General features: G+C 42.2%; 1 protein-coding gene across 3 annotated transcripts in view; it reads right to left on the reverse strand.

The window, feature by feature from the left end:
* Positions 1-27,636, reverse strand: part of nek4 (NIMA-related kinase 4) — a 66,290-nt gene that overhangs the window by 16,879 nt on the left and 21,775 nt on the right. For all 3 annotated transcript variants that reach the window (XM_059944665.1, XM_059944663.1, XM_059944664.1), the window contains 8 exons: positions 26,887-27,041; positions 25,713-25,815; positions 24,487-24,903; positions 20,422-20,478; positions 8,936-9,070; positions 7,598-7,664; positions 5,792-5,907; positions 150-244 (listed from right to left, as the gene is read on the reverse strand). In XM_059944665.1, coding sequence (XP_059800648.1) covers positions 150-244; positions 5,792-5,907; positions 7,598-7,664; positions 8,936-9,070; positions 20,422-20,478; positions 24,487-24,903; positions 25,713-25,815; positions 26,887-27,041 — 1,145 coding nt within the window. The remainder of the gene's footprint in view (positions 1-149; positions 245-5,791; positions 5,908-7,597; positions 7,665-8,935; positions 9,071-20,421; positions 20,479-24,486; positions 24,904-25,712; positions 25,816-26,886; positions 27,042-27,636) is intronic.

Consider the following 27,636-nt stretch of genomic DNA (forward strand, 5'->3'; position numbering starts at 1 on the left):
GTTGGTATGTTCATTTTCTTCTTTATTGTGGGAGGGAATGTTGGGTAAGGTAACGGCTGCCTTGTGTACTAAACATGAATAGAGAAAGTAGTTGTTAAACCAAAAGATAATGTTGTGTCTGTTGCTTGAATGTTAACATAAATACTCACACATCTTTGCAGTCCCCCTCAGATCTATCAGTTGAGCTGGCTGAAGAACTATACTCATCATCATCTGAAAGGTGATGGGATAATTCACTCATGCACTGGAAAAGCATGGTATAAAATATATATTAGCTGAAAATCTACACGTATATGTATTCTTCCTTCAATTTGAAAGAAGTACAATTAAAAACAAGTTGATAGTTGTATTGTACTATGTACTCCAAAATGAGTGGGGTTCTTTTGATTATAATTTCCATTTCCTTTCCCAAATAAGCTTAACATTATTTCTACGAAGCTCGATAAATACTATTCAATAGTTTGTTTCAAAATATCTATTCCAGTTATTGACTTATTTATATATATTCTCTATGTTGGAAAGCAATAATAAAATTCTCTCTTTATATTATCTTATGAACCTCTGTAGCCGATCAATTAATGTCAATAAGCACCATTATCACAAGATGAAGTATTACAATGAAGCATTACAGAGTTTAGCTTTGATCTTTTCTATCATACAGTACTGTGCAAAAGTCTTAGGTACATGTATATAGCTAGGGTGCCTAAGACAGTACTGTAATAATTTTATGTATTGCACTGTACTGCTGCAAAAAAAAAATATGTGTGTGATTATAAACCTGATTCTGATATGGGTCTCTATTGTGGACTGAGAGTAGGAAGGGGACAGGTAGAGGAGAATCATAGTTGGGAAAAGAGGAAGGGATAAGGGAGGGAGCTGGAAGCACCAGAGAGACACTCTGTAATGACCAATAAACCAATTTTTTGGAATCAAATAACCTTGCCTGGTGTCTAAGGGCTGGGTGTATCTGCACCCTTGCAACCCCCCCCCCCACCCCCCGCCCTGGCACTCCTTCTTTGTCATCTGTCCCACATCCCTCCCACAGTGCTCCACCCTCACCACTCCCAAAATTCTTTGCTTCCATCAGGTTCACGACCTTGCTCTCTGCTTCAGGTTGACAAATACTGTGCTGTGCGAGTTTCTTAGACACCTTAACTATGCAGATATGTGCCTAACGCTTTTGCACAGCACTGTATATTGACTGGTTCAGCAATGCTCGGCATTGATTAGCTAAGATCTGATAGTTCAGATGGTTAACACTAACAAAGGTATAAGATTCTGAGCTAAAGAATAGTATACAGTGAATTGCAGGAACCGTAGCAGAAAGGGAAGTGCAAGGAGGGGTATAGCGAGGAGGCATACAGAGGAGAGAACCAGAGCTGAGTGATTGGTAGGAAAAGAGATGTTGCTGAGACAAGTGATTTGAAGGTTTTGTTTATTAGAAATATAAAGTTTGATTTTAGTTTGTAATGATTGCTAAAATGCTTACTTTTAAAATGCTTGTCAATGAGTTATTCACAGATAATAGGTGAATGGCCTATCAAAACAAATCATGAAATAATTTCACTCTCTTCTTTCTTCCGAGGTAATTTATTGAGCCTGTCCACTGATTGCTCGTTTCTAACTAAAACAAAAAATGCATTTCAGAAAACATTTGAAGAATGAGAATGAACGGAATTGGCTGTACGCTGGCTTCACTGATGTTGGGGTTCTCAGGAGGGAGCCAAGATGGCACCGGGGCTGCAATTGCTTCAGTGCTGCTTTAAATATTCTACATAGAACATAGAAGAGTACAGCACAGGATCAGGCCATTCAGACCACAATGTTGTGCCAAACCAGTGAAAAAGCAAATTAAAGACATCAATCACTAATCCCTCCTACCTATATTATGTCAATATACCTCCATCTTACCTACATCAATGTGCCAGTCCAAACATCTCTAATATATTTTCCTATACCACCATACCAAACCTACCTCTCACATTCCCCTTGAACCAACCCCCTCTCACTTTGAATGCATGCTCTCTAGAATTAGACATTTCAATCCTGGGAAACAGTTGCTCTCTGTCTCTTCTATCTACGCCTCTCATAATCTTGTAAACCTCTATCAGATATCACCTCAGCCTCTGATGCTCTAGAGAACTCAGCCCAAGTTTATCCAGCCTCTCGTGATAGCACATGCCCTTTAAATCAGGCAGTATCCTGGTAAACCTCTTCTGCACCCTCTCCAAAGCTGCAACATCCTTCCTATAGAGGGTAACCAGAACTGTATGCAATACTCCAGATTTGGCTTAACCAGAGTTTTATAAAGTTGCAAGAAAACCTCCTGACTTTTGAACTCAATGCCACGACTAATAAAAGCAAGTATTCCATCAGCTTTCTCAACCACCTTATCGACCCATGTTGTCATTTTCAAGGAGCTATGAACATGGATCCCAAGATCTCTCTGCTCAACAACACTGTTAAAGTCCTTCATTTAACAATGTAGTGTCTCCTTGCATTTGTCCTACCGAGGTGCAACACCTCACATTTATCAGGGTTAAAATCATTCACAAATATACTAACCCACCCATGTACATATTCATCTAGGTCATTTATATACACTGCAAACAGCAGAGGTCCCAGCACAGATCCCTGTGGAACTCCACTAATTATAGACATCCAGATTGAATAAGTCCCTTCAACCACTACCCTCTGTCTTCAAAGTGCAAGCAAGTTCTGAATCCAAACAGATAATTTGTCACATGCATCTTAATCTTCTAGATTAACCTCCCATTAGGGACTTTGTCAAACAAAACTCTAGGTAAACACATCCACTGCCCTAACCTCATCAAATTCTCTCATCACCTTGTTGAAAAACCCAATGATGTTGGTAAGGCATGACCTGCCCCGCACAAGGCCATGCTGGCTAATTAGGCCATGGGTTTCCAAATGCTCATTTATTCTATCCATAAGAAATTCCTCTAGCAATTTTCTGACAACTGACATGAGACTCCAGTACATAGTTCCCAGGATTTTCCCGTGTTCTCTTCTGAAATAGAGGTACATCATTAGCCACACGCCAATCCTCTGGGACCTTGCCTGTGGTTAGAAGGACACAAAGATACTGGTCAAAAGCCCAGCAGTCTCATCCCTTGCCTCCTTCAATAACCTGAGATAAATTCCATCAGTCTCCGGGGAATTATCCACCTTAATACTCATAAGGAGGCCCAACACTTCCTTCTCCTTGACCTCTAAACACCCTACACTCAAGCATTAATCTTATGATTCTCCATATCCTTTTCCTCAGTAAATACTGAAGCACTGACTGAGTACCTTACTCACATTCTCTGCATCCAAGCAAATGTTTCCCCCTTTATCTTTGAGTGGCCCCACCCTCTCCTTAGTTATCCTTTTAACTCTTGATAGAATATAGAATGCCTTGGGATTCACCTTAATCCTACTTGCTGAGGACTTTTCATGGCCCCTCCTAGCTTTCCTAATTCCCTTCTTTAGTTCTTTTCTGGATTCTTTATACTCCTTATGTGCTTCTTTCTATCCTGACTTATGAAGCTTCACAAACTTTTCCTTTCTCTTCTAAGTTCATCACCTCTCTGGACCTCCAAGGTTATCTTACTTTTCCATCCCTATCATTCCTTCTAATAGGAACATATCTTTCCTGTACTCTGTGCAATTGATCTTTAAACACTTTACACATCTCTGATGTAGACTTGTTAGAGAAAAGGTGTTTCCAATTAAAGTGTCCTTAGTTCCTGCCAAATGTCCTCGTAATTTGCCCTACTCTAATTTTAAAGTCTACATGGACAATACCCATCCTTATCTATAGCTATCCTGAAAGTTAAGGAGTTGTGGTCACTTCTGCCTAACTGCTTACCCACTGAAAGGTCAGTCACTTGGCCAGGCTCATTATCCAACTCTAGGTCCAGTATGGCCCCCCCTCTTGTTGGACTGTAACAATATTGATTTAAGAAACCTTCCTGGATACACTTTAACAAATTCTGCCTCATTTAAACCCCTTACACTAAGAAGGTCCCAGTTTATATTAGGGACGTTAAAATCCTATTATTTTTACACATTTCCTTAATCTGATTACGTATCTGTTCCTCAGTGTCCCAGTGGCTATTGGGGGATCTGTTGTACAATCCTATCTTTCCTACTTCTGAGTTCCATTAAAATGGACTTGGTGTCTGACCCTTCCATTATGTCTCTCCTGAGTGCAGCTGTGATATTTTCTCTGATTACTAGTGCAACTCCACCCGTTCTTTTACCTCCTCCTCAAACTTTTCTAAAACTTCAAATACCTGGTACATTAATCACCCATTCTTATCCCCCACTCAACCAAATTCTAATAATGACTACAACAGAGTAATTCCATGCGCAGACCCAATGCTCTAAATTCATCACTCTTACCATAATACTCCTAAGCATTATTTTAACACTCTTCAGACTCTCTGATCCATCACACCAGTTATTCCAATTTTGCTTTTTGGAACTTTCCCTGACATCTACCTTCTGGTTTGCTCCTTCCCTTACTGACCTGGAGCTCTAGTTCCCAGCTCCTGCAAAACTAGTTTAAACTCTCCCAAGTAGCATCAGCAAACATCCCAGCCTGAATATTGGTTTTCCTCTAATTCAAGTGCAACCCGTTCCTCTTGTACAAGTCACCTCTTCCCCGAAAGGTTCTAATGATCTAAAGAAATTCAAACCCTGTCCCTTGCACCATCACTGTAGCCATTCATCTGTGCTGTCATCCCTTTCCTATCTGCACTAGCTCATGACATGGAGTAATCTGGAGATTACAACTTTGGAGGTCCTTCTCTTCAGCCCCTTTTCTAACTCTATATATTCACTGCATAGGACCTCTTCCCCTTTTCTACCTATTTCAATAGTGCCAATGTGCACCATGACCCCTGGTTGCTCTCCCCTTCCCCTTGAGAATATCCTGCAGCTGCTCTGATACATCATGGACCCTAGCACCCAGGAGGTGACATACCATCCTGTTGTCTCTTTTGCAGCCACAGAATCTCCTGTCTGTCGAGACATCCATTCACTACTGCTCTGCCTGACCTTACTCTTTCCTGCTGAGTCTCAGAGCCGGCCACTGTGCCACTGGCCTGGTAGATGGTGCCATGATCTGATGGATCATATGCCCAACAGTATCCAAAGGGGTATGCTTGTTGCTGAGGAGAATGGCCGCAGGGGAACCCCTGCACTGACTTCTTAATCCCCATACTTCTCCTGGTGGTCACCCATCTACTGAACGAAGCCTGTACTCTGGGTGTGACCAACTCAAGTCTCGTCTATATCTTCAGCCTCCTGAATGATCCTGAGTTCATCCAACTCCAGCTCCAACTCCTTGACCTGATCAGTCAAGCACTGAAATTGTCTGCCCTTCCTGTAAATGTAGTCACCTTACCCTTCTCTATGATGGACTCTGCTGTTGTCAAAGTTCAGATGTTCTCAGAACCTCCTCCTTCTCTTAGTTGTCCACTATTAGTCATAAATGGATATGGCAGGATTACAGATCTATAATCTAATCAATTGGCTGTTAAATGTCAACTGCATATGTGATTTGCTATTTAGTATGCTCCATCAGCTTCACCAGATTGGTGCTTTATATTTTGGTATGCCTGATGCTGATACTGGCATGTCTTCTTAAACCAGGTGTGACCCCATGCTTTGATGGCAATGGTAGAGTGATGAATATGCCACATCATGTAGTTAAAATGTCAGCAGTGTACACTTCTGTTGCTACTGCTGCTGCAATATGTTGTAATGAACAAAACATTACCTTTCCCTGATGGATAGCGACATCAGATAAGGATTGGATAGCTTTCACGTTTTGGTTCTCTTCACAAGGGTTTGGTTCTAAAGCTCCACAATGTGAGTTTCTTCTTGATGTGGACACTGGCAAGAAAAAATACACCATTAGTGTCAGTGTATTTGATAAATCAGAGTTAACAGAATGTTAATCTGCAAGTGTCAGATGAGAAGGGGTAGATAACTACCATTCAGATCTTTGGAATACTTACTACGGGTAAGGTAACATGGACTATACATTTCTGAAATTTCATCTAGTCCTATGACACTCCAATTCTGATCATTTGACTATCCATTAATTGCTTTATCATTAACCCCACGCCTTTCAACCAAGAAACTGATTCTGGACTTCAGGAAGGGGAAGTTGAAGGAACACACGTCAGTCCTTATCGAGAGATTGGCAGTGGAATGAGTGAGTAGTTTTAAATTTCTGGGCATCAACATCTCTGAAGATCTATCCTGAGTCCAACATATTGTTGAAGTTACAAAGAAGGCAACTCCAGCAGCTATATTTCATTAGGAATGCGAGGAGACTTGGTAAGTCACCAAAGACCTTCGCAAATTTCTACAGATCTACTTTGGAGGGCACTCTAACTGGTTTCATCGCCATCCGGTATGCAGGGACCACTGCACATGATTGAGAAAAAGCTGCAGAAAGTTGTAAACTCAGCCAGATCTATCATGGGCAATAGCCTCCCCAGCATTCACTATTTTCAGCAGTATGCCAGATATTTGAAAGTGTCAAGGGGTAGAAGTGAGTGAAGTTGCATTACTAGAGAAAAGGTGCCTGAAAAACTGAAAAGTCTGATGAATCACCTGGACCAAATGGCCTATACTCTAGGGTCCTGAAAGAGCTGGCTGAAGAGATTGTGGAGGCATTAGTAATCATCTTTCAAGAATCAAGTAAGGAGCCTTGGGATCCAAGGAAACATTGCTTTGTGGATCCAGAACTGGCTTGCCCACAGAGGGCAAAGAGCGGTTGTAAATGGGTCATATTCTGCATGGAGGTCAGTGACCAGTGGTATGCCTCAGGGATCTGTTCTGGGACCCCTTTTCTTCGTGAATTTTATAAATGACCTGGATGAGTAAGTGGAGGGATGGGTTAGTAAATTTGCTGATGACACAAAGGTTGGAAGTGTTGTGGTTAGTGTGGAGGGCTGTCAGAGGTTACTGCCGGACACTGATAGGATGCAAAATTAGGCTGAGAAGTGGCAGATGGAGATTAACCCAGACAAGTGTGAGGTGGTTCATTTTGGTAGGTCAAATATGATGGCAGAATATAGCATTAAGAGTAAGACTCTTGGCAGCGTGAAGGATCAGAGGGATTTTGGGGTCCAAGTCTATAGGACACCCAAAGCTGCTACACAGGTTGACCCTGTGGTTAAGAAGGCATATGGTGCATTAACCTTCATTAACCACAGGATTGAGTTTAAGAGCCAAGAGGTAATGTTGCAGGTCATGCCCTGACTAATTCTTGATTAGTCAGGGCATGAAGGGATAAGGGGTGAAGAAGGAGATTGGAGCTGAGAGCGAAAAGGATCAGCCGTGATGAAATGGTAAAGCATACTCGATGGGGCAAATGGTCTAATTCTGCTCCTATATTCTATGGTCTATTCGTTTTTTCTATATTCTTTGCTCTCTTTTTGCACCTTTATTTAATGATTATATATTTCTGATTGTAATTTATTTATGATTATGTATTATAATACACTGCCTCAAAACAACAAATTTCACAACATACGCCAGTGATATTAAACTTGATTCTGATTCTAAATACCTGAATAAGGAAACTCCTCTCGAGATTGTTTCAATCGCCTTCGTTCCCTGGCAGATAATGGTCGATCCTAAGGGGTATTAAGAAAATAAAATTTTAAATTGTATTTAAATAACTGTACTTTGTATACTGTTTCTACTGTTTATTAGTCCAATTTTAACATAAAATTTATAAAATGTTAACACAGATAAACATCAAAGTTGTATAATTTATGAACATATAGATTTATTTCTCCCAATGGCTTTCAGAATAAAACTAGTGTTTCTCCTTCCTCTTTTTTAAAGATTTGACAATATGAAGTGATAGAACTCAGTTAAATGTAATTCACCCCAAATTTATTTTAAGTGGAATAGTTATTTTTGACTCTGGAGGCTCCTGAAGTTAAAAGTCTCACTGCAATTACGTGGAGTAGGCTAGCAATGGATAAATCCCTTGTTGTATCTATACCATTCCACTCCATTTTTTTTAAATAAATAAGTAATCTATCCTAATTCTATCATGAGTCTGACTCAAAAAGAAATATTTTTATCCATGATAGTCTTTCATAAGTGGTTTAAGTCCAGTTTCCTCACAGAAAATAGAAGTTTTTTCTGGTACTATGTCAGTCATCTAAAGGAGGAATGGCTAAGTTGTCTGGATGTACACAAGATTGGCAGTTCCTATTTTAACTTAAACAGCAGTTACATTTTTGGACTGGTTAATTATTTTTACTTGGCTAAATGGAACATCTGTTTACAGATATTACAGGAAAATCAGAATCAGAATAAGGAGCATACTAACATGTGAAGCTCCATTCTCCTCCTTTGAGTTGGCTGCTAATACAAAAGCTGTAAAAAACATTTTATCAGAATTGTACTGTTTCTTTTCATGAAATTCAGTTATATTGTATGGTGAAAAAGGCAATTGTCTCAGGCTGGTAGCATTTCCCTGAAACAGATTAACACAGTGTTAAAGGTTTTATAACCATATGAAATAGGTATTTTAAGAGGCTTTCGGATTGGTACATGGAGCTTAGAAAAATAGAGGGCTATGGATAACCCTAGGTAATTTCTAAAGTAAATACATGTTCGGCACAGCATTGTGGGCTGAAGGGCCTGTATTGTGTTGTAGGTTTTCTATGTTTCTATAAAATATTATTTTAGGTATAAAAAAGATATAGTCTAGGTTATTTTGGTTTGTATATGTTTCTAGTCAGATTAAAACCTGTTTCCTGAACAACATGTCATCATTTATTCATGAAGAAATGATAAATGTAATAACATAGCTAGAGATGAACACAGATAATTATTTTGAGGTAGACAAATTAAATATTGTCAAATTTACTAATATTTATTCACTAACCTTTTCTGTCTTCTTCAGTTCATTGTTGTTCTGCCTGCACTGCCGTGAAACTGAGGGCTCAGATGAGGAACAATGTGGTGAGAAAGGTATAGGGTTTTCTTCAATTGGTTTTTTGACATTCTCCGAAGAGTCTTCCTAAATTACAAACAAAATTATGCTGGTACTCAGAAGATGGAAACCAGTTTTTAATAGGGTATAATTGGAACACAGTAAAGATTCAATCAAATTGGCTGTGCTCAGTTTACAAAATTCTGCAATAAAGCCCCGAATAGTGTGACATACAAGCTTACAAGCCACCAGTTTCTGCTGAAGCATTCTCCACAACCATAACAAAAACCTTTCAAACGCTGGAGAATTTCTAGTCTGCTATGGTATGAAAAAATATATTTAGAATTATTCTATTTTGAATAATAGCTTTTGTTATTTCCTACATATATCAAGAAGCAAGTATCTGATAGTTCTACATTGTGTAAATCTCAAGCCTGAAATACATTATCTGAATAATCTGTGGTGATACAAGGCATTTTTTTCTTATACGGTTTTGTTAAAATTTGGAAGGCACTGCCTAAGGAGGTGGTGGAGGCAGAGGCACTCACAGAGTTTAAAAAGCCTACAGTGGAAGGAAGGTCATTCATGAAGCAGCTGAAGATGGTTAGACCCAGTTCAGGATCTCTTTCATTGATGAGTCCAGTTTTCAAGTCCTGGAGTTTGGGGATCCATCATGGCTGGTCTGGGTGTCGATACTGAAGACTGAAGCACGATAGTCAGTTGAAAGTCTGGAAATCGAAGCCTGACGGCTGAAACCCTAAATGTATGATTCTGAGAGTTCACTGGGGAGGTTAGAGGCTCATTGCCTGTGAGTCCGCTGAAGACCCTCATGGAAGGGAAGAAAGAGCAACATACACAAAATGCTGGAGAAACTCAGCAGGTCAGGCAGCATCTATGGAAAGGAATAAACAGCCAACATTTTGGGTTGAGACACTTCTTCAGAAGGAAGAGGCATATTTTGTTAATTGTTTTTCTGTTGCTTGCTTTGTTTTGTTTTGTTGTGTGTTGTTCTGCTGACATGCCATATTGGTGTTTGAATGTGTAACAACAGCTGACCACAGCACATCCTTAGGCTGTGTTAGTTGTTAACGCAAATGACAAATTACTGTATATGTTTCAACATTCATGTAAATAAGTGAATCCGAATATGGATCAATAGAATGCCTGCAATGAACAAGATTACGAAAGGATTCAGTTGATCTTGAACCTGAAAATGTCACATTAAAGTACATCATTCACATGAAATGGCAATTCCAACATATCAATGCCTACAGGTGCTAATGAACAAATACAAAATAATTCATTGTTTTGCAGTTTTTCTGAGTTTTAATATATCCGCTGGTTATTTATTTATTTATACAGTGCGGAATATGCCCTTTTGGTTCTTTGAGCCCCACTGCCCAGCAATCCCCCAATTTAATCTGAGCCTAATCACCAGACTATTTACAATGACAGATTAACCTACCAATAAATACGTCTTTGGACTGTGGGAGGAAACAGGAGCCCCTGGAGGAAACCCACGCAGTCATGGGGAGAACATCCCCCTTACAGGCAGCAGGGGGAATTGAAGCCCGGCTGCCTGTTCTGTAAAGCGTTACCCTAACATGCCACCCCGATTTCTTATTAATGATTTTAAAACAGGGGTAGCAATCTTAAGCACAATTGAGGTAAAACATAACTAGATGTATTTAAAAAGATAATTCCCATATTTCAAGTTTCTTACAGCATTTATCTGGCCCACTGTCTGCTCATTAATACGTGATCCGACTCACAGAGGCAAAAAGGTTGCCGACCCCTGTCTTAAAACATTAATATTTCTTATTAATGTTTTTAGAACACCAATTCATTTTGGAGAATATAGAAAGACATACCTTAGGTTAACAAAGATATACACTGTAGAAAAATTCAATAAAATAACCCAGAGTTTAGTCCATGTGTATTTATTAGCATCTAAAGAGCACCTAATGGCAGTGATGCTTCACAACCAGGTGAACTCAACGCCTTCTATGCCCACTTTCAAAGGGAGAATATATCCGCAGCTGTCAAGATCCCTGCTGCACCCGGTGACCCTGTAATCTCCATCTCAGAAGCCAATGTAAGGCCATCTGTAAAGAGGGTGAACCCTTGCAAGCTGGAAGGTCCTGACAGAGTACCTGGTAAGGCTCTGAAAAATTGTGCTAACCAGCTGGTGGGAGTATTCAAGAACATTTAAAACCTCTCACTGCTATGGGTGGATGTTCCCACTTGCTTCAAAAAGGCAACTATTATACCAGTGCCTAAGAAGAATAATGTGAACTGCCTTAATGATTATTGCCCAGTAGATTATTTCATCTAGAGTGATGAAATGCTTTGAGAGGTTGGTCATGACTCGACTGAAATCCTGCCTCAGCAAGGACCTGGACCCATTGCAATTTGCTTATCACCACAATAAGTCAACAGCAGATGTAATCTCCATGGCTCTTCACACTGCCTTAGACCACCTGGACGATACAAGTATCTATGTCAGGATGCTATTCATTGATTATAGTTTAGAATTTAATACCATCATTAGGGTATTAAAACTAACAATCAACACTGTCAATGAAAGGTGTGTGCTTAGCCCACTGCTCTACTCTTTCTATTGTCATGTACCCCGTAACTGGGTTAATAGACCAGCAGAAAAGAAAGGATCCGTTGGGAGTCTGGTGGTACTGTAACTAAAGGTGTTTATTAGTAAACTAAACAATACAGTATCAAAAATGCCAATATACATATAACACTATGTTTAGCAATAATAAACATGCCAATAATGCCAATATACATGTAACACTATGTTCAGCAATAATAAACATAGAAGTGTAGGAATAATAATCAATAATAAGAAACAAGCTCTATCAATGTCTAGGGGTAGATGAATGGTCATAGAGGAATATAAAGTTCAGTTCAATTCGTGAGCTCATGCTGAGGTAGTTGGTTGTTGTGTTGCAATGTTGGAGAGAGAGAGAGAGAGAGAGAGCGAGCAAGAGATCGAGCAGCTGTAGCCAGCAAACCTTCTGTTATCTTCTTATTCTGTCGTATCGTTGTGGTCATTTGGTTATGACCTCTCTGTTCTCAGTTAGACCGTTCTTCCATGGTGGACTCGTCACTCTGGCATGAGTGGACACACACACAAGCCCCCACCGGCCCTGCCGTCACACTGTGAGCTTTATGACCGATCTTCTGATTCAGTCCTCGAAGCCCCCACCTTCCTGTGGGTGCACAACACTCTTTCAGTGTCCACTGGTGCGTCTGAGGGGTGTCTCCCCAGACCTGTCTTTTATCCCCATGGACAAGGTATCCGCCATTCATCAACTCCACATGTCTATGTCCATCAAACTAGGCCACTCCTGCTGTCTCCTCAGGAATGTTAACGAGCAAAGAAACGTCCTTGCAGCGAAAGGTAAATAATCAGTGAAGAGCCAAAATACATAAATCAACTGTCTCTCTCTCTCTTTTATATGTAGCAAATGTCTCTCTCTCTCATTATCTTATTAGCAGCATAGTTCCCAAAGTGGGGGGGGGGGGTTTAACCCTGGACTTCATTTCCATCAGGTCTGTTCAGCACTCATAACACTATACCCATGATTGTCTGGGTATAGCTCAAATACCATCTATAAATTTGCTAATGATACAACTGTTGTTGGTAGAATCTCAGATGGAGACAAGAGGGCATACAAGAATGATATATACCAACTAGTGGAGTGGTGTCGCAGCAACAACCTTGCGCTCAATGTTACTAAGACAAAAGAGCTGATTGTGGACTTCAGGAACAGTAAGACAAAAGAACACATACCAATCCTCATAGAGGGATCAGAAGTAGAGAGCATGAGCAGTTTCATGTTTGTGGGTATCAAGATCTCTGAGGATTTAACTTGGTCCCACTATATCGATGCAGCTAAAATGAAGGCAAGACAGCAACTATACTTCTTTGGGAGTTTGACGGGATTTGGTATGTCAACCAATACACTCAAAAACTTCTACAGATGTACAGTGGAAAGCATTCTGACAGGCTGCATCTGGTATTGGGGGGGGGGCTACTGCACAAGACCGAAAGAAGCTGCAAAGGGTCATAAATATAGTCGTCTCCATCTTAGGTACTAGCTTACAAAGTACCCAGGACTGTATTAAGGACCTCCAGCACCCAGGGCATGCCCTTTCCTCATTGTTACATCAACTAGAAGATGCAGAAGCCTGAAGGCACACACTCAGTGATTCAGGAATAGCTTCTTCCCCTCTCCCATCCAATTCTTAAAGGGACACTGAAACCATGAATAATAATATATATTAATTTCCTTTGAAATATATAAAAGCATTTAAAATATATGTTTTTGTATACAAGTAACCAATCTAGAACAACTCTTGTATTTAAAACACATAGCTGAGGCTCTCTTTAAAATTCTTGCCAACAGATATGAACATAGGACAAGGACCAGCAGGGGTAGAGATCTCTTCAATAATCATAAAACACATTAAGAAAGCATGTGAATGCATATATTTTTAACCACAAGTGGTCAAATTTCTATATACCGTATGCTATTCATTCAAAGGGGAGAATATATCCTTTGCACCTCCTTGCATCTAGCCCAATGTTTGTGGTGGTGTGGGGAGTCAATGCAAGGCAAAATGGCTTCTTCCATGCTACATTCCACGAGGGATTAAGCATCAGATCACAGCTGGCTGCCAAAAATATATATTAATTATATATTTTAATGTATTCAATATAGATATACTATAATTGATTTTTATTTATTTTACTCTTCCTTCTATATTATATATTGCATTGAACTGCTGCTAAGTTAACAAATTTCAGGACAGATGCCGGCGATAATAAACCTGATTCTGATCCTATTAACCCTGTACTCTGCCTTCAAGTTTGACCTTCCAAAATGAATCATTTCACACTTTTCCAAATTGACTCTACCTGGACACACAATTATTAATAATGGAGGCTCAATGATTGATTGCATACAAAATAATTCACTGACAGAGGTAAAAGATGAGCCATGTTGATTGGCAGAGCTGGCTTATGGCTGGCTGACTGATACTTGCTTTTATCTCATATGTTCTTTAGGGTCAATATGCTGATTCTCTGAATCTTTCTTTTTCAATCTTTTTATTGAATTTCATAGAGAGAAACATAACATAATATAAATAGGTTATAAATGCATTAGATTTAAAGTTAAATTTATAGTAGGATAACAATATCTTATTAAATATCAACCAAAAAAACTTATAATAAACAATCAAACCTATTTTGATTGAACATGAAAAAGAATAAAAATAGTCATCAAAAGAAAAATAAAGTAAAAATGCACGAAAAAATGTATATTAAAAAAAATAAACCTAAACTAACATGGGCAATAATACCAGTTTATATGAGTATGATAGTGTCAAAAACTCCGGAACTCCTTACCAGAACAAGAATAAAAAGAGAAAAGGTCTGGAAGAGGCCAAATGAATTCATATGAAAGTGTCGAATGAACGGTCCCCAAGTTTCTTCAAATTTAATTAATGAATCGAAAATAGTACTTCTAATTTTTTCTAAACTCAGACAAGAGATAGTTTGAGAAAACCACTGGTAGGAGGGTTTACTTCTTTCCATTTTTGTAATATAGACCTTCTGGCCATTAATGTTACAAAGGCGATCATTTGTCTAATTGAAGGGGAAAGTCGACTACCATCCTCATTTGGTATACCAAAAATTGCAGTAATAAAATGAGGTTGTAAATCAATATTCCAAATTGAGGAAATGGTAGCAAATATGTCCTTCCAATAGTTATGTAAAGTGGGACATGACCAAAACATATGGGTCAATGAGGCCACATTTGAATGACATCTATCACATTGAGGGTTAATATGAGAATAGAATCGAGCAAGCTTATCTTTAGACATATGAGCTCTGTGTACGAACTTAAATTGTATTAAAGCATGTTTAGCACATATAGAAGAAGAATTAACCATTTGTAAAATTTTTTCCCATTTTTCTGTTGATATATTATATTGGAGTTCTTTTTCCCACTCTTGTTTAATTCTACCTGATATTTCTGGTAGTATCTTCATAATCCTATTATAAATAAAAGCCACTAATCCTTTCTGACAAGGATTCAGGGTAAAAATCATGTCTGAAAAATCTATCAAAGTTGAATTGGGAAAGGATGGTAAAACTTTATATAAAAAATTTCTAATTTGTAAATATCTAAAAAAATTAGATTTAGGTAAATTAAATTTGTTGGAAAGTTGGTCAAAAGACATCAAACTACCTTCAAAAAAGAGATCATGAAAACATATTATACTTTTCCTTTTCCATATGCTAAAAGCTTGATCTGTTAAAGAAGGTTTAAAAAAGAAGTTAAGTAAGATAGGGCTATCAAGAACAAAGTTTTTCAGAGTAAAAAACTTACGAAACTGAAACCAAATTCGTATTGTGTGTTTGACAATAGGATTGGATATCTGTTTATTGAGTTTAACTAAATCAACCAGAAGAGAAGAACCAAGAATGGAGAATAAAGAATATCCTTGTGCAACATTACATTCTAAATTTACCCACTGTGGGCACAATGGTGAATCCAAATCTAGTTTCCAATATATTAAGTTTCGAATATTATTCGCCCTGTAGCGGTGTGCTACAAGCAGCGCTAAAATTACGACACGGAGTCGGTAACTGCAGTCGAAGGAAAAAACTTTATTCGAAAACTTCAGCCTCACTTTTAAGCCTCTGTCAACCGGCCCCCCATGGCGAAGAGGCTCCAAAGCTCTGTGCTCGCAAACCCCCGTAGGCTATCTAATTGTGAGTCGGTTCGCATACGCTAGGAAATGAGCCGCCACATAACCCCCCCCCAGAACCGGCGATGCACCCCCCAATGTCCACAGCCTGGGCCAGAACCTGCTTGGGAGGTCGGCCTCTGCGCCGAGGCGCCGGAAACTCGGCCGGTTGCGCCAGGTCCACATGGGCCGGCTTGAGGCGGTCCACCGTGAAAACCTCCTCCTTCCCCCCAACGTCCAGCACGAACGTGGACCCGTTGTTCTGGAGCACCGTAAACGGCCCCTCGTATGGCCGCTGCAGCGGTGGCCGATGCCCGCCCCTTCGTACAAACACAAACTTACAGTTCCGTAGGTCTTTGGGTACGCAGGTCGGGTGCCGCCCATGCTGTGAAGTGGGTATGGGGGCCAGGTTACCGAGCTTCTCGCGAAGTCTGCCCAGGACTGCAGCGGGTTCTTCCTCTTGCCCCCTCGGGGCTGGTAGGAACTCCCCGGGGACGGCCAGGGGCGCGCCGTATACCAACTCGGCCGACGAGGCGTGCAGGTCGTCCTTGGGCGCTGTGCGGATGCCGAGAAGGACCCAGGGAAGCTCGTCCGCCCAGTTGGCTCCTCGCAGGCGGGCCATGAGGGCCGACTTCAGGTGACGGTGGAAACGCTCCACTAGCCCGTTCGACTGTGGGTGGTAGGCAGTGGTGTGGTGCAGCTGAGTCCCCAAAAGGCTGGCCATAGCTGACCACAGGCTGGAGGTGAACTGGGCGCCTCTGTCGGAGGTAATGTGGGCTGGTACACCAAAGCGGGATATCCAGGTGGCGATCAGGGCTCGGGCGCAAGATTCGGAGGTGGTGTCGGTGAGCGGGACCGCCTCTGGCCATCTTGTGAACCGGTCCACGATAGTCAGGAGGTAACGCGCTCCGCGCGACACTGGCAGGGGGCCCACGATATCCACATGAATGTGGTCGAAACGCCGGTGGGCGGGATGGAACTGCTGCGGTGGGGCTTTGGTGTGCCGCTGAACCTTGGCCGTCTGGCAGTGCATGCACGTCCTGGCCCATTCACTGACCTGTTTGCGGAGTCCGTGCCAAACGAACCTGCTGGAAACCATCCGGACAGTTGTCCGGATGGAGGGATGCGCCAAGTTATGAATGGAGTCGAAAACACGTCGCCGCCAGGCTGCGGGGACGACCGGACGGGGCTGGTTGGTGGCGACGTCACAGAGTAGGGTCCTCTCACCTGGGCCCACGGGGAAGTCCTGGAGCTGCAAACCAGAGACTGCAGTCCTGTAACTCGGAATCTCCTCATCTACCTGCTGTGCCTCTGCCAGTGCCTCAAAGTCTACCCCTTGGGAAAGGGCATGAACGGTAGGGCGAGAGAGCGCATCCGCCACGACATTGTCCTTACCCGAGACGTGCCGGACATCCGTTGTGTATTCAGAGATGTAGGACAGGTGGCGTTGCTGGCGGGATGACCAGGGGTCGGATGCTTTCGTAAACGCAAAGGTAAGCGGTTTGTGGTCCGTGAACGCGGTGAAGGGCCGACCTTCTAGGAAGTACCTGAAATGCCGGATTGCCAGGTAGAGCGCCAACAGTTCCCGGTCAAAAGCACTGTACTTGAGCTCGGGTGGCCGCAGGTGTTTGCTGAAAAACGCCAGGGGTTGCCAGCGACCTGCGATGAGCTGCTCCAGCACCCCACCGACTGCCGTGTTTGATGCGTCCACTGTGAGGGCGGTAGGGGTGTCCATTCTGGGATGTACTAGCATTGCGGCGTCAGCCAAAGCTTCCTTCGTTTGAACGAAAGCGGCGGCGGACTCCTCGTCCCAGGTAATGTCCTTGCTCAGACCCGACATCAGGGCGAACAGGGGGCGCATGATCCGGGCAGCTGAAGGGAGGAAGCGGCGGTAGAAATTGACCATACCTACGAATTCCTGAAGGCCTTTGACCGTGGTGGGTCGGGGGAAGTGGCGGACCGCATCTACCTTAGCGGGCAGAGGGGTTGCCCCGTCTTTAGTAATCCTGTGGCCCAGGAAGTCAATGGTATCAAGTCCGAACTGGCATTTGGCAGGGTTGATTGTAAGACCGTACTCACTCAGTCGGGCGCAGAGTTGACGGAGGTGGGACAGATGCTCCTGACGACTGCCGCTGGCTATGAGGATGTCATCCAAATAGATGAACGCGAAGTCCAGGTCCCGTCCCACCGCGTCCATTAACCGCTGGAACGTCTGTGCGGCATTCTTCAGGCCGAACGGCATGCGGAGGAACTCGAAGAGGCCAAACGGGGTGATGAGAGCCGTCTTGGGGACGTCGTCAGGATGCATCGGGATTTGATGGTACCCTCGGACAAGGTCGACCTTGGAGAAGATCCGGGCGCCGTGCAGGTTTGCCGCAAAGTCCTGAATGTGCGGCACAGGGTAGCGGTCCGGTGTGGTAGCCTCGTTCAGCCTGCGGTAGTCGCCGCACGGTCTCCAGCCCCCCGTCGCTTTGGGCACCATGTGCAGGGGGGAAGCCCAGGGGCTGTCGGACCGCCGGATGATCCCCAATTCCTCCATTCTCTGGAACTCCTCCTTCGCCAGTCGGAGCTTGTCCGGGGGAAGCCGCCGAGCACGGGCATGGAGGGGTGGTCCCTGTGTCGGGATGTGGTGCTGTACGCCGTGCCTGGGCATGGCTGCTGTGAACTGCGGTGCCAGAACCGATGGGAACTCCGCCAGGACCCTGGTGAAGTCGTTGTCGGACAGCGTGATGGAGCCGAGGTGAGGGGCTGGCAACTGGGCCGCGCCCAGGGAGAACGTCTGAAAGGTCTCGGCGTGTACCAGTCTCTTCCTGGGCAGGTCAACCAGCAGGCTGTGAGCTCGCAAAAAATCCGCACCCAGAAGCGGTTGGGCTACGGCGGCCAGTGTGAAGTCCCACGTGAACTGGCTGGGGCCGAACTGTAGCTGCACCTGACGGGTGCCATAGGTCCTTACTGTGCTGCCATTCACGGCCCTCAGGGGGGGACCCGGTGCCCTGCTGCGAGTGTCGTAACTTGTCGGAGGTAAAACGCTGACCTCAGCCCCAGTATCGACCAAAAAGCGGCGTCCCGACCTGCTATCCCACACATACAGGAGGCTATCCCGATGGCCAGCCGCCGTAGCCATCAGCGGCGGCTGGCCCTGGCGTTTCCCGGGAACTGGCAGGGCGGGCGGCAACGGCGGGCTTCTGCGCCCCACCGCTGGTGGTAGAAGCACCAGTGGTCATTGGGCCGGGGGTTAGTGGGCTCTGCGGCCGGGCCTGGACTGGTTTGCTGCCGGGAGCGTGGCTGGGTGATCTGTGCGATGGACTCCCCGCTCACCTTTTTGGCGTTCCACAGCAAGTCCGCCCGGGCTGCCACCTTCCGGGGGTCACTGAAATCCGCGTCGGACAGCAGCAGGCGTATGTCCTCGGGCAGCTGCTCCAGGAATGCCTGCTCAAACATGAGGCCTGTGTGTCCCTCGGCCAGAGACAACATCTCATTCATTAAAGCCGATGGAGGTCTGTCGCCCAAGCCATCCAGGTGCAGTAAACGGGCAGCCCGCTCGCGCCGTGAGAGTCCGAAAGTCCTGAGGAGCAGGGCTTTGAATTCCGTGTACTTGCCGTCTGCCGGGGGCGACTGTACGAACTCCGCGACCTGGGCAGCTGTGTCCAGGTCGAGGGAGCCCACCACGTAGTAGTAGCGGGTGTCTTCTGAGGTGATCCGGCGAACGTGGAATTGGGCTTCGGCTTGCTGGAACCATAGGTCCGGGCGCTGTGTCCAGAAACCCGGCAGTTTCAACGAAACCGCATGAACAGAGGCGGCGGCGGTCATTTCTGGTCCAAAAATCGTTTGGACCGTCGGGGTCACCAATTGTAGCGGTGTGCTACAAGCAGCGCTAAAATTACGACACGGAGTCGGTAACTGCAGTCGAAGGAAAAAACTTTATTCGAAAACTTCAGCCTCACTTTTAAGCCTCTGTCAACCGGCCCCCCATGGCGAAGAGGCTCCAAAGCTCTGTGCTCGCAAACCCCCGTAGGCTATCTAATTGTGAGTCGGTTCGCATACGCTAGGAAATGAGCCGCCACAGCCCAATAATAAAATCTAAAGTTAGGTAAAGCTAAACCACCATCTTTTTTTAGATTTCTGTAACTGTCTTTTACTTAGCCTGGGATTTTTATTTTGCCACACAAATGAGGAAATTTTTGAATCAATGTTATCGAAGAAAGATTCTCTGAATCTTTGACAAAAAATTCTGATACCTTGCTGTTGTAACCCTACTTCTAAATGAAAAAGCGTAGTTGACTTTTTAATATTTTGCTCTATTAATCTTATTTGATCTGAATTACTATATGAAGCAAACATTAAATGACTGGATGACTGGATAATTCTAAATTGATATCCAGTTATTTACATGAATTACAATGCATGTTGTTAGTCTGAAAATAACACACTGCAAATTAAACTTTTGGATCACAACATTGCCAAGATTAGAAAGAGACTGGGAGGAAACTTAAAGCATCATTCACCATGGAGCAATTGACAGAAATCCTGTTTTGCTGTGTATTTTATGCAGCTATATGAAATATCTTCTACCAAAAATCAGTGTACTCAACTAAAAAGGTAGCATATTTCAAATCAGATTCATCTGTATTTAAATGCACAAGTTTCTGAATACTCACTGTTATTTTAATTGCTTCAAACGGCTGTAGAAGTTTTTCTGTAGAATCAAAATTCACCTATAATAGAAAGATAAAAATACCATCTAATTATGTCCTACTATACCCTGATAGCCACTATAATCTCAGGTTCTTTGATATCTTCACAACAACATTGCCATGTTCACTTTAATCAAGGTACAGCATTATTCTATTGGAAATCACGTTGCCTATCCACAAGTACTTTTATTTGTGATGCATTTGGTTGTCAGAAATTATTACAGAATGAAATTAGCCAAACATAATCTAGATATTAAGGTGTTTTCCCACTGAAAGTATCAATAGATTTAATTTTGTATTAAAGAAGTTGCATTCCCCTTAAAATGTTAAACAAGCCCTTCAATTGTGTCTACCCTACCCTTCTGTGGCCACAATCAATGCAAACTTATTTACTTGCAAAAATTATTTGGAGCTTTTCCTATGGGCTGCAATCAGTGGGAGAGGCCGTTTGCAGATGACACAGCGCGAGGTTTAAAAAGAGCTTGGTGCTTTTCAGCCAGCTGCAAACATTGCAAGAAGTCGTTTGTTTGTGATTCAGCAAGAGGCCTGAAAAGAGCTTGGGCTCTTTTTTGGTGAGCTACAATCAGCATGGAAGCCAATAAAAAGAAAGGAGGTATAAGCAAAGTGGCCATTGTGTGAGTGGGGCAGTGTTATGTGGTCCAGCTTTTGCTCAAAAGGCTTGGGCAAGCACAAGCAGAGGTTCTAAGTAAGTTTCTGTTCAGTTTTTCCCCCAGTTAGTACATACCTAGTGCAATAAGAGTGGGTCTGGAGGTAGTGGTATTTTCTTTGTGTGAGATGTGGGAACTCTGAGACCTCCAGTTTACCTGAAACTACACCTGCACAAAGTGCAGAGAGCTGCAGCTCCTTAGAGACCACATTAAGGAACTGGAACCATACGTTGATGATCTTTGGCTCATAAGGAAGTAATAGATAGGAGCTACAGGGAGGAAGACATCCTTAGTTGCAGAAGGCAGGTACCTGAATGACTGTAAGGAGAGCAAAAGGGAATAGGCAGCCAGTGCAGAGTATCCTAGTGGCTGTTCCCTCAATAATAAGTATTGTAGGGGCGCGCAAAGCGCTACAAAAGGAACACATGGAGGCAGAGAGAGCTGAACTCGGAATGGCTTTACTGATTCACTGATTTACTGATTACTGAGTCGCGCACTTAAATCCCCCCTCCCATGGGTCCCTGCATCCAGCGGGGCGGACATGACATCAGAACGTCCCTGGAAGGTCTGCCCTGAGCAGGCCACATGTCTGCCTGCAGCTTCCAATGAAAGTGACACCTGAAAGATGGTCAGGTGCCAGGGTCAGGGATGTCTCAGATTGGGTCCACGGCATTCTAAAAGGGGGAGAGTGAACAGCCGGAAGATGTGGTACATGTTGGTACTAACAACATGGGTTGGAAAAAGGAGAACAGAGAATATAGGGAACTAGGCAGAAGGCTGAAAAGTAGAACCTCCAGGGTAGTAATCTCTGGATTGCTGCCCGTGCCGATGAGGGTAAGGATAGGATGATCTGACAGATGAATGTGTAGCTGAACAATCAGTGCAGGGAACAAGGTTTCAGATACCTTCTGGGGACCAATATCTTTGCGGCAGGTTTGCCAGAGCTGTTGGGGAAGGTTTAAACTAATTTGGCAGGGGGATGGGAAGCAGAGTGATAGAGCTGAGAATAGGGTAGTTGGTATACAACTAGATACAGTGTGTAGTGAGACTGTGAGGAAGGAGAGGCAGATAATAGAGCAAAGAATACAGAAACATACAGTGTACTAAATAAAGTTGATGATCTTGTAGTGTAGTTAGAGATGTGCAGGTATGATGTTCTGGGCACCCCAGTGGAGTTGTGGTTGAAACATCAATTAGAAGCTTAACATCCAAAGAAACATTTTGCATAGAAAGGACACACAGATAGGCAGAGGGGTAAGTTTGGCTCTGTTGGTAAAAAAAATGAAATCAAATTCTTAGAAAGAGGTGACATAGAATCGGAAGATGTAGAATCCTCATAGATAGCTAAAGAACTTCAAGAGTAAGAAGACCCTGATGGGAGTTATATACAGACCTCTGAATAGTAGCCAGGATGTGGGCTACAATTTACAACGGGAGATAGAAAAAGGCACATAAAAAGGGCAATGTTGTGATAACCGTGGGGGATTTCAATATGCAGGTAGATTGGGAAAATCAGGTTGGTGCTGATTTTGGATTCCAAGAAAGAATTTGTTGAATGTCTATGAGATAGCTTTTTAGTGCAGCTTGTGGTTGACCCCGCTAGGGGAACTGCAATTCTGGACTGATGTACAGAGGTATGAGAGAGGAGCTGGCCAAAGTTGATTAAAAGGGGGCACCAGCAGGGATGATGGCAGAACAGCAATGGCTGGTGATTCCAGGGGAAATTCGGAAGGTGCAGGAAAGATACATCCCAAAGATAAAGTATTTGAAAGGGAGGATGAGGCGACCATGGCTGGCAAGGGAAATCAAAGACAGCATAAAAGCCAAAAAGGGTGCATATAATATAGCAAAAATTAGTGGAAAGGTAGAGGATTTAAAGAGCTTTTTAAAAACCAACAAAAGGCAACTAAAAATGAGAGAAAAGATGAAATATCAAGATAAACTAGACAATAGTATAAAGGTGTTAAGATATATATAAAGAGTAAAAGAAAGACTAGAGTAGGTGTTGGGCCCCTGGAAAATGATGCTGGAGAGGTCATAATGGGGGACAAAGAAAGGATGGATGAACTGAATAAGTATTTTGTGTCAGTCTTCAACGTGGAAGACACTAGCAGAATGCCAGAAATGGAAGAGTGTGGGGGGTAAAAGTGAGTGTCATTGCTATTACTAAGGAGAAGGTGCTTGGTGAGCCGTTAAGTTTGAAGGCAAATATGTAACCTGGACCAGATGGACTACACCCCAGGGTTCTAAAAGAGGTAGTGTTGAGAAAGTAGAGAGGCTGCTTAAGGACTTAAACAGATTAGAAGAATGTGCAAAGAAGTGGCAGATGGAATATATTATAGTGAAGTGCATGGTCATGCACTTTGGCAGGAGGTATAAATGTTTTTTCTGTTTTCTAAATAGGGAGAAAATTCAAAAATCAGAGGTGCAGAAGGACTTGTGAGTCTTTGTGCAGGATACCCTAAAGGTCAACTTGCAAGTAGAGTCAGTGATAAAGAAGGCAAATGCAATGTTAGTATTCATTTTGAGAAGACTAGAATATAAAAGCAAGGGCATAATATCAAAGCTTCATAAAGGCACAGGCAGATCTTCACTTGAAATATGTGAGCAGCTTTGGGCCCCTTATGTAAGAAAGAATGTAGTGAAACTGGAGAAGGTTCAAAGGAGGTTAATGAGAATTATCTCAGAAATGAAAGGGTTAACATGAGAGGAGTGTTTGATGGCTCTGGGCATTTACTTGTTGGAATTTAGAAAAATGCGGGAGAATCTCATTGAAACCTATGAAATATTGAAATGCCTGGACAGAGTGGGTGGAGAGAATTTTTCCTATAGTGGAGGAGTCTAAGACCGGAGGGCACAGCCTCAGAATTGAGGGGAATCCATTTAAACAGAGATCAGGAGAAATTTCTTTAGGCAAAAAATGGAGAATCTGTGGTATTCAATGCCACAGACAGCTGTGCAGGTCAAGTCATTGGGTATATTTAAAGTGCAGGTCTTTAATTAATCAGTGTCAAAAGTTATTGGCAGAAGGCAGAAGAATGGGGTGGAGAAGGATAACAAATCAGCCATGATGGAATGGTGGTGCAGACTTGGTGGGCGGAATGGCCTAATTCTGCTCCTATGTCTTATGCTCTTCTGGTCAGTGGTTATCTCAAAATCTTTGCTGATTTATCTGGAACATCAACATCTATAATCAACTTTGTTATATAGCATTTAATAAGTACGGCTCCTTTAAAAATGCAATTAGCTGCAAAATGTTGATGTCCTACTGCTCATTAATAAAATTGTAAATGCATTTGTATATGCAACCTCATCAACAAAATAAACCAGCAATTTTTCTGTAATATAAACTATTTCTTACCTGCAGTTCAGGTGAATGCTCTTCCTTAAAAATAGGCTGAAGCAGTTTAAAGGTATCGTCCTTTCCGTCCAAAAGTTCATCTAAGATCTGGTTACGAGACTTTTCAACTTTCCGTTCCACCATTACACCATTATGTCTTTCAATGTCATCAGCCAGAGCACCGGCAACACGTACCTTAGATTCTGCATTAACGCAGTTTTTAAAATGTAGTGCAGGTTCATTAAAGATCATTTTGCCAGGATTGGAGTTTCTTCTTTCAAGTCCTACTATATCATCAATGTGTACCTTGCTTATTGTAGCTAGGGAGGCACTGGAGCTGTTCAAGGTTTGGTGGGAATTATTTGAAGAGTTCTCTTCTGGTTGATTGGTGTAGCTGATATAATTTGGTTTTGTTTTCTTTGATTCATTTTCTTCCTTCTGGAACATGAACAAGAAACATATTTCTTTAAGGTTACACAAAGTCCATCACACTTGTTAGGATTAAATTCCATCTGCTAAAACTCTGCTCAACTTTCCATTTGATCTATATTTTCACTTTTTCAGTCCCATGGTCTCAGTAACATGGCAGGAGAAGTTGATGAGTTGCCTTTTAGAGAAGGTGGTCAGTTTTCTTTTTAAATTGCTGGAGTATATGTGGTGAAAGTGCTGTTCGGTATGGAGCTCTTGGACCTTGATTTGTTCTTGTTGTTATAGCAGCAGTATATTACTCAATTGGTTTTAATTTTGTGTGGAACACCTGTCCGTGTTACTCTAAGTGCTGGAGAAGCATCTTTGTCTCAATCATTCATAGCATATACTGCAATGATGCAAACTTGTACATCCACCAACAGGAAATTCTCAGGGAAACTGACTCAATTCCCATTCTGTTAAATTCTATTTGCTCTTTGCTATGCCAAGTTATTTTGTTTTTCCCTCAGGATTCCAATGTAGACCAACATTGACAAAGATCTGGTGGTCTGGTACCAGCTTATTTTTACTTAGTGAGTGGGAGGGATTAATAAATGACTGCCAAACATAAAGATGTGATAGTACAACATACCCTTAAAATAAAAATAAGGTATGGAAACAATAGGAAGGAAAAAACATATAATCGAATGAATGAAAAATAATTTTGCAGATAACACATAGATTATACAGGACAATTGGCCTAATTACCGAAATATTTAACTGAAAAATACACTAAATCTTCACTAAAGCACTACACAGTACTGACTTAAAATTCTGACCTTTATAAATCTCCGGGTGGGATCCAAGTCCTGCAAAGTGATTCTAGATTCACACTTTGTTAAAATGGGGACAGCTGCCTTCTTACGAGATTTTACAGCTTTCCTACAAGATATATGGAAACAGTTTCAAATAATATCAGTAACAGTTCTATAGTAACAACCATATGCAAACATTTTTGAAGTGAATCGTTAATGGTCCTATACAAGTTCATCCACACCATGACTGCAATAACCCCACTTTATATCTGATTGATTATTAAATGCTTCCCAAGTTTTAATTTTTGCCACTCCATCTGAAAATTTATTGATGATCATTTTAATGGATCACGTTGACAAAAAGAATTTCTTAACATCAGGATTACTCATCCTCAAAACTCTGGCTAAATATTCCAGGCTAACATTTTCCATTTCCCATCTCAGTTTACTTGGTGACTGTTCTTCATAACTGAAACCAGAGATCAGGCTTTCTCTGGTATATGATTAATAGGAATTGACAGTATTCAATCTATGCAAAGCATGATACTAAACGACTATTATTTTCGCAAATTGATACCCTAACTGCAACAACCGAACAGGTGGGGGAACTCAGTACTTGAGCATCATCTGTTGGGTAGGAGGGGATGGTAGATGACATTTCAGGTTGAGTCTCTGCAATAGGACTAAAAGTGGAGAGGAAAGCTGGAACTATAAAGAGGAGGGTTGGAGGGGTGAGGCAGAGGCCAGCAGGTGATTGGTGGACAACAGAGTGGTGAAGAATGACAGGTAGAATCAGGTGTTGGAAGCTAAAGGCAGACAAAAAGATCAGATAGAACCACGTGGGGTGGCACGGAAGGCACGATTGGAGAGAACTGCTGGAGTGTTAAGTGGGAACACAAAGGTTACCAGTGTTAGAACAAGTAAGGAAGGTGATAATGGCAGCCATTATGGGATAGAAGAAGGGATAATATTTTACTACATGGTCACATAATTCACAATTCATTAACTTTGTTTATTGGTACTGCACACTGGTTGAACATCAAGGTTTTGTACTGAGTCTACAAATCATATTAGGAGCATACCGCTGGTTGAATATCTAGACTGAAACAATAAACTTTGCCCCAGGCTTGTTAATTTAATAATAAAAATGTATTTGTGTAATTTATTTCATTTTAAATAATTTATCACATGTACATACGCTTTTGTAGCCTCCAGGAACAAGGCAATGTGGCTCTTTATGTACGACTTTCTGAGAATGGCTTTGACATCTGGTCGCTCCTCAGGTCTTCTGCTCAACATGCTACTTATCAACTGGCCCAGCTGCTGACTGTATTCCTTTGGTATTGGTGGTAGCTACACAATAACATGAATAATATAAAGAAATCAATCTCAGGCAATTGTTGATATATCACTTAAATTCAAAAATGTTTGGCTGAACATCTTTCAAGCACCATTGCTCATTTTGTAGATATATTCATTTTTGTCAAACATGTATTTTCGTCAAAGATTACTTAACTATAATGCGTTATGTGATTAAATCATTAGAGACCCGATATATCCACAAGAAATACTCCTATATAGGTGAGTCAATCACTTTCTCCAAAGATCTTTAACAAATAACTTCCAAAGATGCAAAATGACCCAAAGGTTTAAGAGATAGATGTCAAGGGTTACTACAACAGTCGAATGGCCTGTATACTTGCTCATTAATGCAAATATCAAATCAGCCAATCATATGGCAGCAACTCAATGCATAAAAGCATGCAGACATGGTTGAGGTTCAAATGTTGCTTAGACCAAACATCAGAATGGGGAAGAAATGTGATCCAAATGACTCTGACTGTGCCAAACCGGGAGATTTGAGGATCTCAGAATCTGCTGATTTCCTGAGATTTTCACACAATGACAGTCTCTAAAGCTTACAGAGAATGGTGGGAGAAACAAAAAC

This window comes from Hypanus sabinus, chromosome 19, assembly GCF_030144855.1.
Source record: "Hypanus sabinus isolate sHypSab1 chromosome 19, sHypSab1.hap1, whole genome shotgun sequence".
In the NCBI taxonomy this organism is placed as follows: domain Eukaryota; kingdom Metazoa; phylum Chordata; class Chondrichthyes; order Myliobatiformes; family Dasyatidae; genus Hypanus; species Hypanus sabinus.